This window comes from Trachemys scripta, chromosome 3, assembly GCF_013100865.1.
Source record: "Trachemys scripta elegans isolate TJP31775 chromosome 3, CAS_Tse_1.0, whole genome shotgun sequence".
Taxonomy (NCBI): domain Eukaryota; kingdom Metazoa; phylum Chordata; order Testudines; family Emydidae; genus Trachemys; species Trachemys scripta.
Genome location: NC_048300.1, coordinates 79,781,074 through 79,796,947, shown reverse-complemented (window position 1 = coordinate 79,796,947; position 15,874 = coordinate 79,781,074). Strand labels below are relative to the sequence as shown.

At 40.2% G+C, this 15,874-nt stretch overlaps 1 protein-coding gene across 3 annotated transcripts in view; it reads right to left on the bottom strand.

Moving 5' to 3' along the window:
* Positions 1-15,874, bottom strand: part of THBS2 (thrombospondin 2) — a 45,910-nt gene that overhangs the window by 15,017 nt on the left and 15,019 nt on the right. For 2 of the 3 annotated variants that reach the window (XM_034765185.1, XM_034765186.1), the window contains 11 exons: positions 14,394-14,590; positions 13,423-13,563; positions 12,932-13,028; positions 11,780-11,950; positions 10,751-10,927; positions 8,343-8,516; positions 7,740-7,867; positions 7,463-7,615; positions 5,940-6,158; positions 2,502-2,609; positions 368-527 (listed from right to left, as the gene is read on the bottom strand). In XM_034765185.1, coding sequence (XP_034621076.1) covers positions 368-527; positions 2,502-2,609; positions 5,940-6,158; positions 7,463-7,615; positions 7,740-7,867; positions 8,343-8,516; positions 10,751-10,927; positions 11,780-11,950; positions 12,932-13,028; positions 13,423-13,563; positions 14,394-14,590 — 1,725 coding nt within the window. Of the gene's footprint in view, positions 1-367; positions 528-2,501; positions 2,610-3,648; positions 4,052-5,939; positions 6,159-7,462; positions 7,616-7,739; positions 7,868-8,342; positions 8,517-10,750; positions 10,928-11,779; positions 11,951-12,931; positions 13,029-13,422; positions 13,564-14,393; positions 14,591-15,874 lie in introns of those variants that run through there. The other variant, XM_034765187.1, reaches the window with a different exon arrangement.

Genomic DNA, 15,874 nt, shown 5'->3' with positions numbered 1-15,874 from the left:
ATTTCACATTATTTTCACATAAGATTTGAGGACTTCAGCAATACAAAGCCAAAGTTATGGGCCTATTACAGGAATGGTGGGTGAGGACCTGTGACCTGCAATGTGCAGGAGGTCAGACAAGATGATCATGATGGTCCCTTCTGTCTTTAAAGTCTATGAGTCTATAATCAATGTCCTGTGTTCAATGCAGAGCCTGGGGATTGGTGGACCTTGGTCTTCCCTTTCTTTTTCTATATTTCTGACTGTATAATATAAGATGGAACTGATTGTATCTTACATACAAATGCAACCAGCCCACCCATTGTGCATAAGTATTAGATCCGGAATAGTAACCAGTTGCTGTTTGGTTTAGCAAATAAGAACATACCATCACCATCAATATCCACAGCACATGAGTCACCCTCTCCGTTATTATCAGTGTCAATCTGAGCAGGGTTGTGCACATACGGGCAATTATCACAACGGTCACCAACTTCATCCTTGTCATAATCAAACTGACGGGGGTTGAACAGAAGAGGGCAATTGTCCTAGCGAGCAGAAGCAAAGGATTTAAGAATATACATCACAGCTTGGTTCGAGGCATTATTTCATTTATCAAGAAGTATTTCCCCACTCTCCCATCCCTCATGTTCCACTTAGGAAGAAATGAAAGTGAAAATGAAACTAAGTCATATAAATGGATGTACAAGTGTGCTTTCCACTGACGAGCTTAGCCCTTTCCCTTGTGTAGCTATTTACACCTCTGCGAAGCGGGTGCAAAATACTAAGGCAGATTGGTAGGCATATTATACCCATTTTGTACAAATGTAAATGACTACCTAATGTGCAAGGCAGTGGAGGAGCAAGCCCGACATACATGTGTGGAGAGGAGACTAGGTCTCTAGAACCTTAAGAGAAGTCTCTGGAGAATATTTTTCACTATTTTGTGGTTGTGCAAGCATTTGCCATGAAGACAAATTACTTTCTTAATGCAACAGCCAGACTTCACTATTTTGGACATTCTAGGAAAAGATATCATGGAAAGGCAAAATATGTCCTATTTTATCAACTACTGCAATATGGTAACAAAAAAATAAATGTCCCTGAGAGAGAAGAATACTCTCTTCAGTGTCACCTAACTGGACAATGTAACTGAAGGCAATGATTTCTGTAACTGCACATGCGACATAAATATTATTGATCAAATGCTTGTTTGACTTTTTTTTTTAAGTTTCCAAATACAGACTGTATGAGTCAGATCCAGAACATGAAGGCACACAGCAGAATACACTTCATTTTCCCCTTTGGTTGTTACATGCTACCCAGTGCACTACCCAGTGCAGACAAAGCAATCAAATGTCATTTTTTATTTAAATCAGAGGACCAGCTCCTGTTCTAGTCAATATACCAAAACCCTAAGTGATGCTACAGAGCACTCAGCACAGCACGAGATAGGATGGAGGCTTAAAAAGGGGCATTAGGTCCTCTTTGCACTCCTGCAATCCTACTCTGCTCTGCACTAGGCTGTACCCTTCAAGGGTAATTGAGATAAGACTGGGCAGTTCAAAGCTGCCCTAATGCAACTGAGGACCTGATCCACACAGTCTTAATTATTTCTTGTAAGGGAGTGTGACAGGGTGCATTTACCCCTCACTGGACAGGGGAGGGTTAACTCCTGACTGTGAGCTGAGAAGCCACGCCCCCATGTCCCTCCTGGGCATGCTCAAAGTGTAACACCAGTATAAGAGGGAGGAGCCCAGCTCAGTCTGGACTAGCTGCTGGAGAAGAAGGATGCATGCTGCAGGCTCCAGCCCAGGAGCTGCTGGAGCCCCAGACTGTGGGAGCCGGAAACGCAGAGACTCAGGCAGGCGCCCAGTTACCTGAGGACGCCACTCAGAGGTCGGAGACCCCAGGATCAGCACAACCCGAGGACAGAGACCCCAAAGACACATAGGCCAGGACTGCAGGAGTTACAGTAGGAAGTAGCCCAGGGAGAGACTAGTCATTGTCCCTACAGCAGTCAGCATGTTTCAGGCGGATCCTCATTAAGAGGTAAGTCTATTCATCACTACCAGGGCCTTAGGCTGAGACCCGGTGGAGCAGGGAGGACCCAGGACTCCCTATCCTGACCTCTACTGCCCTGGGAGGCAGCCCAACCCTATTGACTCTGGCCACTATGCCTCACTGCCCTATGAGTCAGGGTAGTGCTATTGACGCTGGTCTCTGGGCCTCACTGCCCCTAGGGTCAGGGTAGTGCTAGTGACTCTGGCCACTAGGCCTTACTGCCCAGGGAGTCAGGGGACTGCTATAGACCCTGACTTCTAGGTCGCACAGCCCTACAGCAAAGAGCCAGTGGTGGACTTAAACTCTTAGGCCTCACTGCCTAGAGGCAGAAGGCGGCTTGAGAGACAGGGTGTACTCCCCCCGCACTGGACAGGGACCCCCCACCCCATCACAGGGAGTTGCATTAAAATGATAAAAGACATTTTTTTAAAAATCAACCATTAAATAAAATCTCATACTTTGTCATCCTCTACCCCATCATTGTCATCATCTTCATCACAGGCATCACCTTTGCCATCCTTATCAAAGTCTTCCTGTCCAGAATTAGGCAGATGGGGGCAGTTATCCTGTCCAGAAAAATCAGTACATTATATTTCTGTTACGTCACAGGCTCGTAACATGGGCTTGAAGACTATATAGCCCACAAGAGGCTATAAAACACATAGCTGAGAAAATCGGTCACAGGTACATTTTAAAGACTTTGTGTTTGTTGCCAAAAATATTAGTTCATCCAGTTTTCATGCTGTAAAATAAATTAAATGAAGTTGCAAATCACATTCCCCAACTTCCTTCTGTTAGAAGAAATGTTTGGAGTGTATTTTAGCTGAGAGCATCTGATAGGAAAAAACACACATACACAGTGTCAGCTCCTTATGGACAGCTCATGAAGGAACTTTGAAGACTGCAACGTAACGTGGCTGGCTTTGGCTGCCTTTAAGCAGAAGAATGAAGATGAAAGCTAAAAGGATGATCTTCAGATGTAATCTGTCATACGGAAAGTTAATGCAACGGAGACATAGACATGGGGCTGTAGTTTTGAGACATATGTCCTTTTGCACTGTTAGATTTCCAAGACTTTTGAAAATAAAAGACAAATGTATCCTTTTTTATTTCGCCTTGAAGATCAGAACTGAGGAAAGGGTGATTATTCCAAGTGAACAATTTTCTGGATTAGGCAAAAATATAAGTACAGATTTTCAAAAACTTCAAGAAAGCAATCACTCTGATTAACACATGGAGGCAAATTCTGTTCTCATTTACAATCACTGAATCCTATTTAATTCAGTGGGGTTGCATGAATGTATCCCAATGGCATCACAATGGTGCAAAAAAGAGCAGGATTTGGTGACTGAAGGACCTAATTTCTTACAATAACTACATAGGCTTTCTAAATTGGAAATATAAATATAAAAAAGTGAAACAATGAGCCAGTATTTTAACTGCTATTTTCTTTTAAAATAGTATAGCTAGTGGAGAAATAGATTCATAGATTCCAAGGCCAAAAGGGACCACTGTGATGATCTAGTCAGACCTCCGGTATAACACAGGCCATAGAACTTCCCAGAATAATTATTAGAACAGATCTTTTAGAAAAACATCTAATTGTCAATGATGGAGAATCCACCACAATACTTGGTAAATTGTTCCAATGGTTAATTACTCTCACTGTTACAAATTTATGCCTTACCTTGGGTCATCATTCTGCCTTGGGATAAAGAATGGGTGAAAATCTAAAAAGCCACTCAAACCATTGTCTATTTCCTACACCAAAACCTTTTCTGAGGTTATAAATTGTTCTCATTGCTGTTTTCACTTATTTTCACCTTTCCACTTCTGCTTGAAACCAAGACTGGACATGCCAAACCACTGCAGAAATATTCTTCTTATAGCACATATATTTGAGTCCAGGATCAGCAAAGAAAATGTTGAAATCTCAGGGAAAGATCTATTCTCATGACATTTCCAGCCCAAATTTTCAAGCTCAAGAGATTCTGTTCATCTAGATAAGCTGAGGAAAAAGCATTATAGTTTTTAGATAATTATCAAAATCAAAATGAACCTCCAAACTTTTAGGACTCTTTTTTTGTATATACAGATGATTCCTTAATTCCTGACCCAATGTTAGCCTTCAAAGTATCATATTTAGGCTAATGTTTCATTTTTCAGTACAGGAATTCTGGAGGAAAAAATGTCTATACATGAAAACTTTGAGAGAACTAAAAGTAAATTTAAATTCAATATATTAAATTTATTTAGACAAGTTATTTTTCAATCACTTTCACAGGGTAGGAGAAGGATATCTTTTTTTTTTTTTTAGAAAATTACTAAACTAGAATAATTTCTAATGAGTGCTACTGCCTGAGAATATTACCTATTTTTTAAATAGACCTTTTTAATCAAACATTTGTTTCTATAAAATTAATGTATGTCTTACAGAAAGACAAGACTGAACCTTTGGGAACAGTCTCCTCTAAATGTGTTCAACATGTTATGTTCTTAATGAAAGCGGATCTTTTGTGTTGCATCTTGAGTCAATATGTTGCATGTCCTGATGACAGGAGCCAAAAAGAATATATGAACTGCAAATGCTGAGTTGGCCAGATCTACAATGAGCCGACAGCAGGCAGCGTGAGAAAGTTCAGCATCTGAGACTAGTGTTCAGCAAGGGTCTATCTAATACACCCTTTCTGTTAATAAGGCATTGGCCCAAATTCATTCCTAGTGTAATGCGATTGACTTCAATGTAGTTACACCTGGATGACTTTTTGCTCCATTTAACACTCTTAGCTCAAACACTGTTAGTCTCTGTGTAAAGTTTCTCATTTGTTTGCCCATTACTCTAGTTCAGAACTTGACAAGGTTCTTTTGGTTTTGTTGCCACTGTCAGAGTGCTAGAAGAGGATGCCATTGCTCAGGACAGGTTGGTTGCATTCTCAAGTAAATTAAGGACCTATGTTTTTTTTTAATATGGAGCAGGAGCAGAAATCTAAGAAGGGCACGTTTAGAACTGAAAAAGAGCAATCAAAAGAAAACAGTGCCCTCTGTAGGCCTATGCAGCCAATGTCATTGCATAAAGACTAACTCAGCAAAGTGCTTAAGCACATGCTTAACTGTAAGCATGTCAATAGTGCAGTGATTTCAGTGGGACTGCTCAAGTGCTTAAAGTTGAGTACACGCTTAAGGACCCATGGTCCCAGACACACCTATCCTAATCACCATCTACCCTTTCTCTACTATCTCAGCAGCCTTGCTCCATCTGCCCCTCAATCAGAAATACCAGAGCATTGTAATCCTATTGCCTCCTTTGTTGTTGAGTGAGGTGTACTAGGACACAAGTGGGGATGAAGTTGCACGGGGCTGCACACTTTTGGCATAATACCCCACAGAACCAGCATTCTGTCTTAGAACATTATTAATATCTGGCTACCAATACACAAGCTCCTGCTGAATCTTGGTGACTGCATAGTTTCAGCCTTCTTAGATAACTCTTTAGAGAAGAACTTTTCATGCAAGTAATGTTTGAGTGATTCTCAAATGATGGTCCATGGAACTCTTCCTAGTGGTCCCCAGAAGACCTCCCAGAACAGAAAAGGAATTCTGCTACAAAAGGGAGGGGACTGACAGTTTAGGATAAGAAGTGATCCAGGAGTGATCCCTCTTTTTCCTATGAAGTGTTTTACAGAATAGCATAATTGTGAGCCAGTGAAATACAGGATTCCATTAAAGTGTAAGTGAATATACATTCTATACTATCTCATAGAAAGAGTGGATACCGTTACAGTTCAAGTCTGCATAGAAACCGTCACCAGTTTTATAATGAAAAGAAATATCCTTAGCTATTAAAAAAAAGAAAACTGGTTGTGACATAACAACTTTTATTGCCCCTTCTTGCTTACCTTCATGCAATGGTAAGTAGCATTGGCAGCACAGACCAGGTTGCTATTGGGCCAACCATCCAGGTCAGAATCTTCACCGCAGATGCGTCCATCACCAGCATATCCTGTTCTACATTCACACTTGTACATAGGGTCACTGAAATGGCCTAGGTAGATGCACTCTGCAGATTTGTGGCAGCTGTGTGTCATATCTAGGCATGGATTTTCAGGTTCACACACCTACAAGAACAGATCGTACTCATTCAAATTTAATGACATCAGTAGGAGCTTCTAGGTCCTCAGCACTTTTGAAACCCAGGTCAGTTATTTAGATATCTCAATTTAGGCACTTTTTAAAAAAAAATGTTGGTCTAAGCCATACATTTTATTTTGTCAGTTCACAATTGTAGATAACTGGCAATAAAAAAAAAGCATAACCACAAGTAAAAATAGACATTACTCAATAAATAAATTTAAACAATTAGTTTAAGTTTTTTGGAATTACGTGTGCATCCCCCTAGGAGCCATTAATTCTCATTATGGACAGGAAAGACTGCACACACCCATTTCCTTTAGAGTACTGGTCTTCAGGATATAATGGTCTAAGTCTACCAGCTGGTGTGTAGTCATTTTTTTCTTAAACCAGAGAGACAAACAAATGGATTTTAATATCCTGTCAGCAAGTTTACTGTCACGTTCCCCTTATTTCTTTTGTTTTTCCTGGTAAGTTTTGAGTGGCTTAATTTTAACAGGTGTTGTACATTTAGACTTCACATTTTGAGCTAACTACAGCATGGCTCAAAAAGAAGAGACTGATGAAGTCTCATGGCAGCTGTTTTAAAGAAGTTGCCTTAATTTTCTATGAGATAACATTCCTCTGTGTCATTTCCTCTCCTTTCCCCCACCCCTCCCCATACACATACATCTTGACCTACTGGCATTTAGAAAAGTGAGATCTTCAAACAGATGTTTGATGACTTACTTTGGTGTATTTATCAAGATAATCATCCTAGCTCACCACTGCATTGCCTCTTATGTAGTCTTTTACACCTGTGAACAGGGATTGCAAACTCTGGGTGTAAAAGGCTACCATTCTAGCCTTGTAGCATTTTACACTCATTTTGCACAGGTAGAAATGACTATACAAGGTGACGAGCAGTGAATAATCAGGCCCAATGCATCATCGTATTAATAGAAAAGTTGCATCCACATTTAGGACCGTATTTTTAAAGGTATTTTAGGCACCTACGAAACAGATAGATGCCTACTGTGATTTTTCAAAAGCACTCTGGCACCTAACTCCCATTGATTTCAACGAGAGTTAGTCACCTACGAGCTTGTGAAAATCCCACTAGGTGTCCATCTATATCTGTAGCTGCTTAAATACATTTGAAAATCTGGTGCTTAGCTATTTGTGGCTATATTTGTTTGTTGCCCACATTTATGAAATATTCTTTCACAATTTGTTTTTTATGGAGAATGCTTAGATAGGTTTCAGTTTCCATCACATTCCTAACCATTGACCCCTCTTCAACATCACTTACTTGCTTTTCTGTCTTGGCAGCCTCCAGGCCCACCCCAAAAGGCTGATTTCCTTTGTAGCGTGGAGGGCAGGGCAGGCAGTGGAACCCTGGATTTGCGTTCACACAGCGATGGACCTGATTCACCTTAAAACAAACGTCTGGCACAGCTATACACTATGGAGAAACACAAAAGCAAAATGAAAGAACCAAGTTAGCCTGTTGTATAATCACCATACAATCTTTATAAATAGCCTCAAGGAAATATTTCATGTTGATTCACAACTGAAACAACGCATACCTCATCAAGATCCTCACACACTGTTCCATTACCAAGGTACCCAGCTGGACATGGGCCACATGACCAAGACCCATCAGGGTAACTGCTGCATTCTGCTCCAGGAAAGCACGGATTTGACAAACACCCATCTGTCAAAACACAAGCAAAAATGTAAATAAGGGTAGTAGTGTAGAAAGTAAAGAACTGTAACCCTTATTAAAGAAAAACATTCTCCATTCATTGAAATAGATAAAAATGATGGAATACTGACAATTAAAAATATTTGAATTTTCAACTATATATGAAAGCATTTCTTTTTTGGTTTGTGGACTGCTACAAACAGTTGACTATTTTAATAGTATACTGAGACCCCGATGCAGGAAATCTTCTTATTCCAGATAACACTTAACAATCCACACATGCATAAAGTTTCACTGAAGTGAATTAGACTTAAGCATTTACGTAAGTGCTTTTCTGAAACAGGGACTGAATTAGTGTATTTCATATATGTAGACTCTCTAATATCAATTAGTGTTGCTATCCATGTGACAGGAGATAAATAACTAGCAATAACAAAGTTTGCAAGCTGCATAGCTCACTGCTGGTCACTCAGTGCATACACACCAATTGGGCAATCATTCTTGTTGCATATATCATGTTGCATGACATCTCCCACACATTTCTTTCCTCCATACTGTGGCTCTGGACTGTTACAGAGACGAGACCTCTCACGGATCCCTCCTCCACAGGTGACAGAGCATGTGGACCATGGAGACCAAGGACCCCATCTACCATTAACTGGAACATGCAGGACAGAGGGGAAAATTAGTGTGAGCAACATACTGTAGACAACATTCAGTACTATAAAGGTAACTCCTCCTTCTGATATCTCTATAAACCGTTTGTAACTGTACCCAGAGGAAGAAATGAAATTGAACAACTGAAAACTGAGATTACAATATTTCCAGATAAATACATGGATTTTTCAGCCATTTTAGTTATTGTTGACAACTCATAACAGCATGCAATGCCTTTTCATATGGTATATTTCCAATTAAAGTGATCGGAAGCAGTTTATGTTGGCTGATGCATCTGGATTTTCAAAGTTCACTGATGAGATTGTTATTAAAACAACTTCTATTATGGAAATATAGAAGAACACCAAGCATATGACCTGCACGCCAACTCTGAGCTCTGTGACTTCTTCCATGATAAAGGTGTCCTGAGAAGTCATTTTGTTAGTAGCCAATTCTGAACCAGCTGTTTCTAATCAGAATTTACAGCTGAAAAAACCCTCAGCTTGCACTTGGTGCTGAGACTCTTTTGTTTATATTTGGTGATGAAGATCTAGCTCAATGCAATTAACTGCATTCTGGGATCTCCTTCTATAGGTAGAAAATGACCGCAGTTTTTTACATTCAAATCCCTTCTTAAGGAAACTACTTCTATCAAAACTTGAAAGTAAGTCTGCTAACTTACATGACATTTTTACAAAAAGTGACATATACACCACCTGCAGATTTCCCCCTCGTTTCGTATTCCAAACTGCACTGCTTAGCTAACTCAGACTATAAGAGCCTTAATTTGATTTCATGCACATTTTATGCTAGTGTAACTTTACTGATTTCAGTATAGTTATTCCAGAATTACATTAGTATAAGAACAGAATCAGGACCTAACTTCCCAGAATACAGACTGTGTTTTCCCATATGCTTTGTACAGCATCAAGCACACTGATGGCTCTCAATAAATAAAAAACAACTGGAACTTATAGTAACTTGGCCTCACAGGTAGAGATGAGTAATTCATTTTGCCTGTTTTTTAATCCACTCAAATATACAGTGGATTCAGAAGTTCAACTTTCACTTTAACATACTTGGGTTCACATTCCATGATAGACTGGAGAGATTGCGAACAGAGAAACAGAGAGAAAGAAAATACCGTAAAAAATAGGATGAAATTGAGCAGGAAGTGGGCAGAATGAAAAACAAATCTAAACTGACTCTGAGAAAAGAAAGCAATGGGGGAGAAATATTTTTTTTTAAATATAAATTATATGTGTATACTATATATAGGGCATATAATTATGCCAGCTTTAGGGGGATTCTACTTCAGTTCCTAATACATAGCACAGGTTTCCCTTTAGATAGAAAACATGTTTATTTGTTTGTTGTTGTATATTTGAATTATCCTTGGAAAATATGTCTTTAAGTTACAGGAAGGAAAGGTTCCCAAACTCTAAGTTTTTAAACCCAAATAACAATTTAAGAAGCTTGCAAAGCCTCACACAACACCATTGTCACCCATCTCTTCTTAAAATATCCCTGTGAGCTAGGTAAGCATGATAATAAGGAAACCAAGGCACTGAGATTTGCAAAAGGTTACATACAAGGGCACAAGTAGAACCCTGGATGTCTGATTTCCATTCCCCTGATCAACCCACAAGACCATACTGCTTCTGAACTTTCTTTTCTGAATCCAATGCCACAGTCGCAAAAATCAAAGCAAGGGAACAGAGCCAAGTGACCACATACCATAGGCTTATACTAGTCCATCTCCAAGGCTACATGTTAGATCCTGTATCACTATCATGATAATTTAGAGCAGTGGTTCTCAACCAGGGGCCCGGGGTCCTCTGGGGGGCTGCGAGCAGGTTTCAGGGGGCCTCCAAGTAGGGCCAACATTATACGCACCGGGGCCCAGAGTAGAAAGCCGAAGCCCCACTGCATGGGGCTGAAGCCCGAGGCCCTGAGCCCTGCCACCTGGGGCTGAAGCCGAAGCCTGAACAATGTAGCTTCATGTGGGCCCCTATGGCTGGGGCCCCAGCCTGCTTGCTACCCCCTAACACTGGCCCTGGTTTTATATGCAGAAAAACAGTTGTTGTGGCACAGGTGGGCCATAGAGTTTTTATAGCATGTTGTGGGACTTCAGAAAGAAAAAGGTTGAGAACCCCTGATTTAGAGCCTGCCTTCTTGGAACATGCAATACAGTTCTATTTGACTTTCAATTTGGGGTAAAGCCCACAAACTTACCTGGACATGGGACTCCCTCACATTCTTTTGTTTCACGGCCACTTCCTTTACAAGTTTTCCCACCCATCTGCGGGATGGGGGAATTGCAGAGACGGATGCGAGTGATGTTGCCTACTCCACAGGTCACAGAACAGGAAGACCAAGGAGACCAGTGACTCCAGCCACCATCTTGACGTACTGACAGAGGGAGAAAAAAAAACCCACACAACATAAGGAAGTGCTTGTCCCATCTGGGGGCATAATAGCAATTCACTTGTGAACCTAGCCCTGCAACAAAGCTTTCTCCATTTTACAATAGGTGTTCCACCCACCCTTTATTACTATCTGTTACAAAAGCCAGCATTTGGGTTCAGACATCAGAGACTATCTTACTTATGAAACACAACCACCAACACAGGACTGAAGGGGATGTTAGAGAAGCTCAGTTTAGAGGACAGATCATTTAGAAAAAAAATGTGTTGTAAGAACATAAGAAAATCCTTGTCTTAAGCAGTTGTTCAGGAGTCATTGAAAGTGATCATGACCAGTGTTCCTTTAGTCTGACTTGTAGGTACAATAAATATAAGATCGCTTAGTATTTTACAAAAGTTTTCTATAACTACTTAATGTCGGTATTTCTTCCCCGTGTCCTAAACACTTCTGTGCTTAAGGGCTGTGCTGAGAATCATGGTTCAATGACACTAGTAATTAGCTGCTCCTGCAGAGTAGCCAGTGCTGCATATATGCTGACTCAAGGCAAGAGGCCCTACTTTTTAGTATCTTTCCTTTTACAGAGCAAAAACTAGACTGGCCAGTACACATGCATATTAGATTGACAATAAAGGTGAGGAATATTAGACGGGTGAGTAAAGGAACAAAAATACAGTATGTCTTGATAACTAGTGTACTAATGCAGAAATTAGCGTTCAAATATATACAGTTCTATCAAAGTGTGCATAGGAAATCCAGGCTAGGATTCCGTTTGCTTCATGGTTAGAAAGGGAGAAGCAGAGAGAACATTAATAAGGAGAGAGAGATGTCAGCACTCACTGCGATTGTCACATCTGCCAAGACTACACGTTCTTGTCTGGATGGATGGGCCTACACAAGTGTTGCTGGTGACATCACATGACCTTCCTCTCTGCTGTGTTCCAGAGCCACATGTCACTGAGCACTCTGTCCACTCCGACCATGGAGACCAACCATCTTCACTGTCTTTGGCTGCAGAAGAAGCAAAAACTGCTTAACACTGTCAATTCCTTTGTCATAAGATTTTTGTTCTCACATGTCTTTTTGTTAGAACTTATCCTGTGCTAGTCAGATCTCTGGTTCTGATTTTTATTTTAATCCATCACAGAAAAGATAGAGAACTTTATTTAAAAAGAAAACATAGGTAGAGATTGGCCCAACTCAGATACCTGGATCTGAAACACCCTCACATTTTGTAAATTTAGATCTGGGACTGACTGCTGTAATAGGCTGACCCAATCTCTGATTCCAGACATCCACATACTTTGGGACCCAGATACAAAATGTGAAGCTTGGACCCATCTCTGAACACAACATAACCATAAATGTGATCGAGAGCACAATGAAAATATGTGCTGTATATAATCGGAATAGGCACAAAACCTGAATATGATGCAACAAATATTACACTTCAGAAAACTGAAACTATTAAAAATGTCTTGCAATTTTTTTTTCTGCAATAGGCCTGTCCAGCCCAGAAAAAGATATATTTCCAAAACTATTCTCACTACAAATGCAAGCCACAAACTGCGGTGCTATCTTGGAAGAATCCTGTTATTCTGTTCCATATAAGTGAAGTATTGTAAGATTCAAAACAAAATTTGAGAGACTTTTTGCCTTTCCAACAATTATTATACTGAAACACAGGAAATTCCCATTTGTCTCTAGAAGCTAAACACATTCTATAGGGGAATGGCAGGCACACCAATCCACTCTGACTGCAGTCTACTTTAACCAGATAGTAAGAAAAAGAAAGAAAAGCCAAGAATACACAATGAGAAATTGGAATGTGCAGCCAGGGAAAATGCAGTTAAACCTCATTATCCTGATGCTTAAATAATGATTTTTCTTTGGCTCAGTTGGTTTTCAACTCTTCCTTTACCACCCCTTAAATAAAGTAGGTTTTTTTAAAAACTGCCAAACAGGTGGATTTTCCTTTTGTTAAATACTTACAATGAAAGCAGACAGGACAGCATTCACCTTCAATAAATGATGGATTGGCACAAAACACTGCTGGGCAAGTGATTTGATGGCACACGGTTTTAGAACTCTACATACAAAGAAAGCAACATATTGGCCCATGTTTATGTTCAAATACAGGCAAATCTGTGTATTCAGGGAAAATTCTACCCATATATTGAAGAGATTTTGTTTGTCATCATTTTAAAAGACAAAAATATTTTGTTTAGTGAGGTTGGATCTTTATAAAAGGAAATATTTTTAAACCAAGCAAGTTACCAGTATAAGTCTGCAGTATTGTCCATTAGAAACTGAGGACCTAATTCAAAACCCATCAAAGACAATGAAGAGTCTCTTTATTGATTTCAGTGAGCTTTCGATCAAGCCCTGAATAAATGTTGGATGCTGGAACAGCACTGAGTAGCCAAGCTGGATTCAGTCCATTGTCCATTTTGGAAATAGGGGGAATCCTTCCATAGTCTTACCTCGCAGGTACATTTGGTACAGCTATCCACAACCCAGTTTTCATTATCTGCAAAGGCACGACCATCCTGCCAGCAGACCGACTGGTTCTTTAGAGTTTTGTTAGGCCCAATCAATTCCCACATAATTTGGTTCTCCTCAGACTGAAAGATTAAACAAATAAATTAATTATATAACTAAAGTGCCTTAAATCAAAAACCAGAGAAACTATCGCTCAATCACCTGACTTTAATATATGATTGAAAACTTACACTTTTATGCATTCATGTACAATAGCCAAGAAGAAAAACACAACTCAGTTACTGTACCACAGAGTGCAATTCTTTCAGCTAATATTATGATCATAATTACCCAGTGCTCAATAAAAATCTACTGTAAAAGGCTTTTTTTCCCAATGTAGTTCATCCTCTTCAGAAGGGAAAATAATTCTAATCCCATGACATGCAGTAAATTATTAAAACTTTGTTTACAAGGTATGAACATGAGTTATAACTAGTAACTACACACTTCATCATACTGCAGTGGTGAAAGATAAAAAGATAAAACTCACATGCATTCATTTGCCTCTTAGCTATAATATGTGGTCATTATAAATATAAACATATAAATTATATACACACATGCATAGATATGCACATATAGACATATGTGTATACAGTACACATATGGCCAAATTTGACTAGTGATTTTGGGTGCTTTGAATTTTGATTACCATATCGGAAATATTTTTAAAGGGCCTGATTTTCAGAAATGTTGTTCTAAACCTGTCCTTTGAAAATCATGCCCAAGTAAAGTGTCATAGTCGGGCACGCAAAATCATTTGTAGTCACTTTTGAAAATGTAGGATTCCCCTCCCCCAACAACCTAGCCATCTTTATAGATGTTTAAGCAAAGTGACAGAGGGAGCCAGAGAAGACAACATTCTATAATTGACTTTTTGTATCTTTTGATTCTTAAGTCCAGAGATACCTACCACTTTTTGAAGGTTATCCACTAAATTGTTAACAACAATGCGCAACCCAGTGAGCTCAGTGAACATAGTTCCCAGCTCTTCACAGGAGCGGTCACAGAACTCCATCGTCTTCTCTGTCTGTTCACCAACATACTCCGTGGTGACAGCAGGGTTAAGGTGAAGGATTTCAGTACTCTCATTGATAGTGTTCACTTCAGCTGGTAAGGAGAGAGGGGAAAAAACAGTTGTGTATACAAGAGTCTTCTGCTGATTACAGCTTACGGCTGGAATTATAGACTGGCACCTGTAGGTAGGGTTTAACTGCAGCTCTTTTGGAACAGCTTCATGCTAAATTATACCCAAGAATAAAAGAGAGGGTTTGAATGTCAGCTGCTTCCAATTATAGACATTCCCTTTCAAAATTAAGAGCCCAGCTCCATCTCACATAGTCATCATTTAAAGGCACTATTGGCAATGTAAAATGCTCATTTATGAAGAAAAGATAATAAAAACATAGAACGTCATAAAAACACACACATTAAGTCCTCTCAAGGCCATGAAAATTTTTGCATTTTTCATGACACGACAAGGGCTATCCTTTTCATTTGGGTCACAGAGACAGGACTCTTCTACTAATGAGGCCACCACTAAGAGGCCAAGGTGGCTTTTAAGCCACTTTTGTGCTCCCCCATTTTCTGGGATGGCCAAGGCCTTCTTCAGCCCCATGCACATCTCATAGCAGCCTTGTGGCTCTTCTAAATTAAACCAGCTGGTAACAGCTTCTTATGGTATGTGTACACTGCACCTAAACACCCACAGCTGGCTGGTGTCAGCTGCCTTGGGCTCAAGGGGCTCGGGCTACGAGGATGTTTAATTGCAGTGCAGACTGTCAGGACCAGGCTAGAACTTGGGCTCTGGACTTCGGGACCCACTCCACACACACACACACACATACACACACAGGGGGTCCCAGAGCCCGGGCTCCAGCCTGAGCCGAAATGTCTATGCTACAATTAAACAGCCCCATAGCCCAAGTTCCGGAAGCCCGAGTCAGCTGACATGGACTATCTGTAACTGCTTAATTGCAGTGTAGACAGACCCTTAGTGGCACTTCTGTACCACAGAATCACCAAAAAGCACAGTGATCCAGTCAACCCTCTCTCCCCACTGGTACAATCCTCTACATCCAGAGGAGAAGTATAGCCAGCTGTACTGGCCAGGAATTCATCCCAGCTCCAATGTCAAGGAAATATTGCTTGGATAACTTGGATAGTTTCTCTGCTTGGGTAACTTTTCCAGCCCCTTTGTGGCACCAAACCTCTATTTATCTACCGAATACCTACAATATGGTGAGTGTTTCTCCCATACTGACCTGCCGATGTTCTACAGTAATCATCTGGAAGGACATTACTTAAGGCTGAAAAAGTAATTTAAACTCTGAACTTTACGGACTCTCTGGTGAGACTGAAAACAAAGGTGGAAATTGTGGTGTTTGACTATCC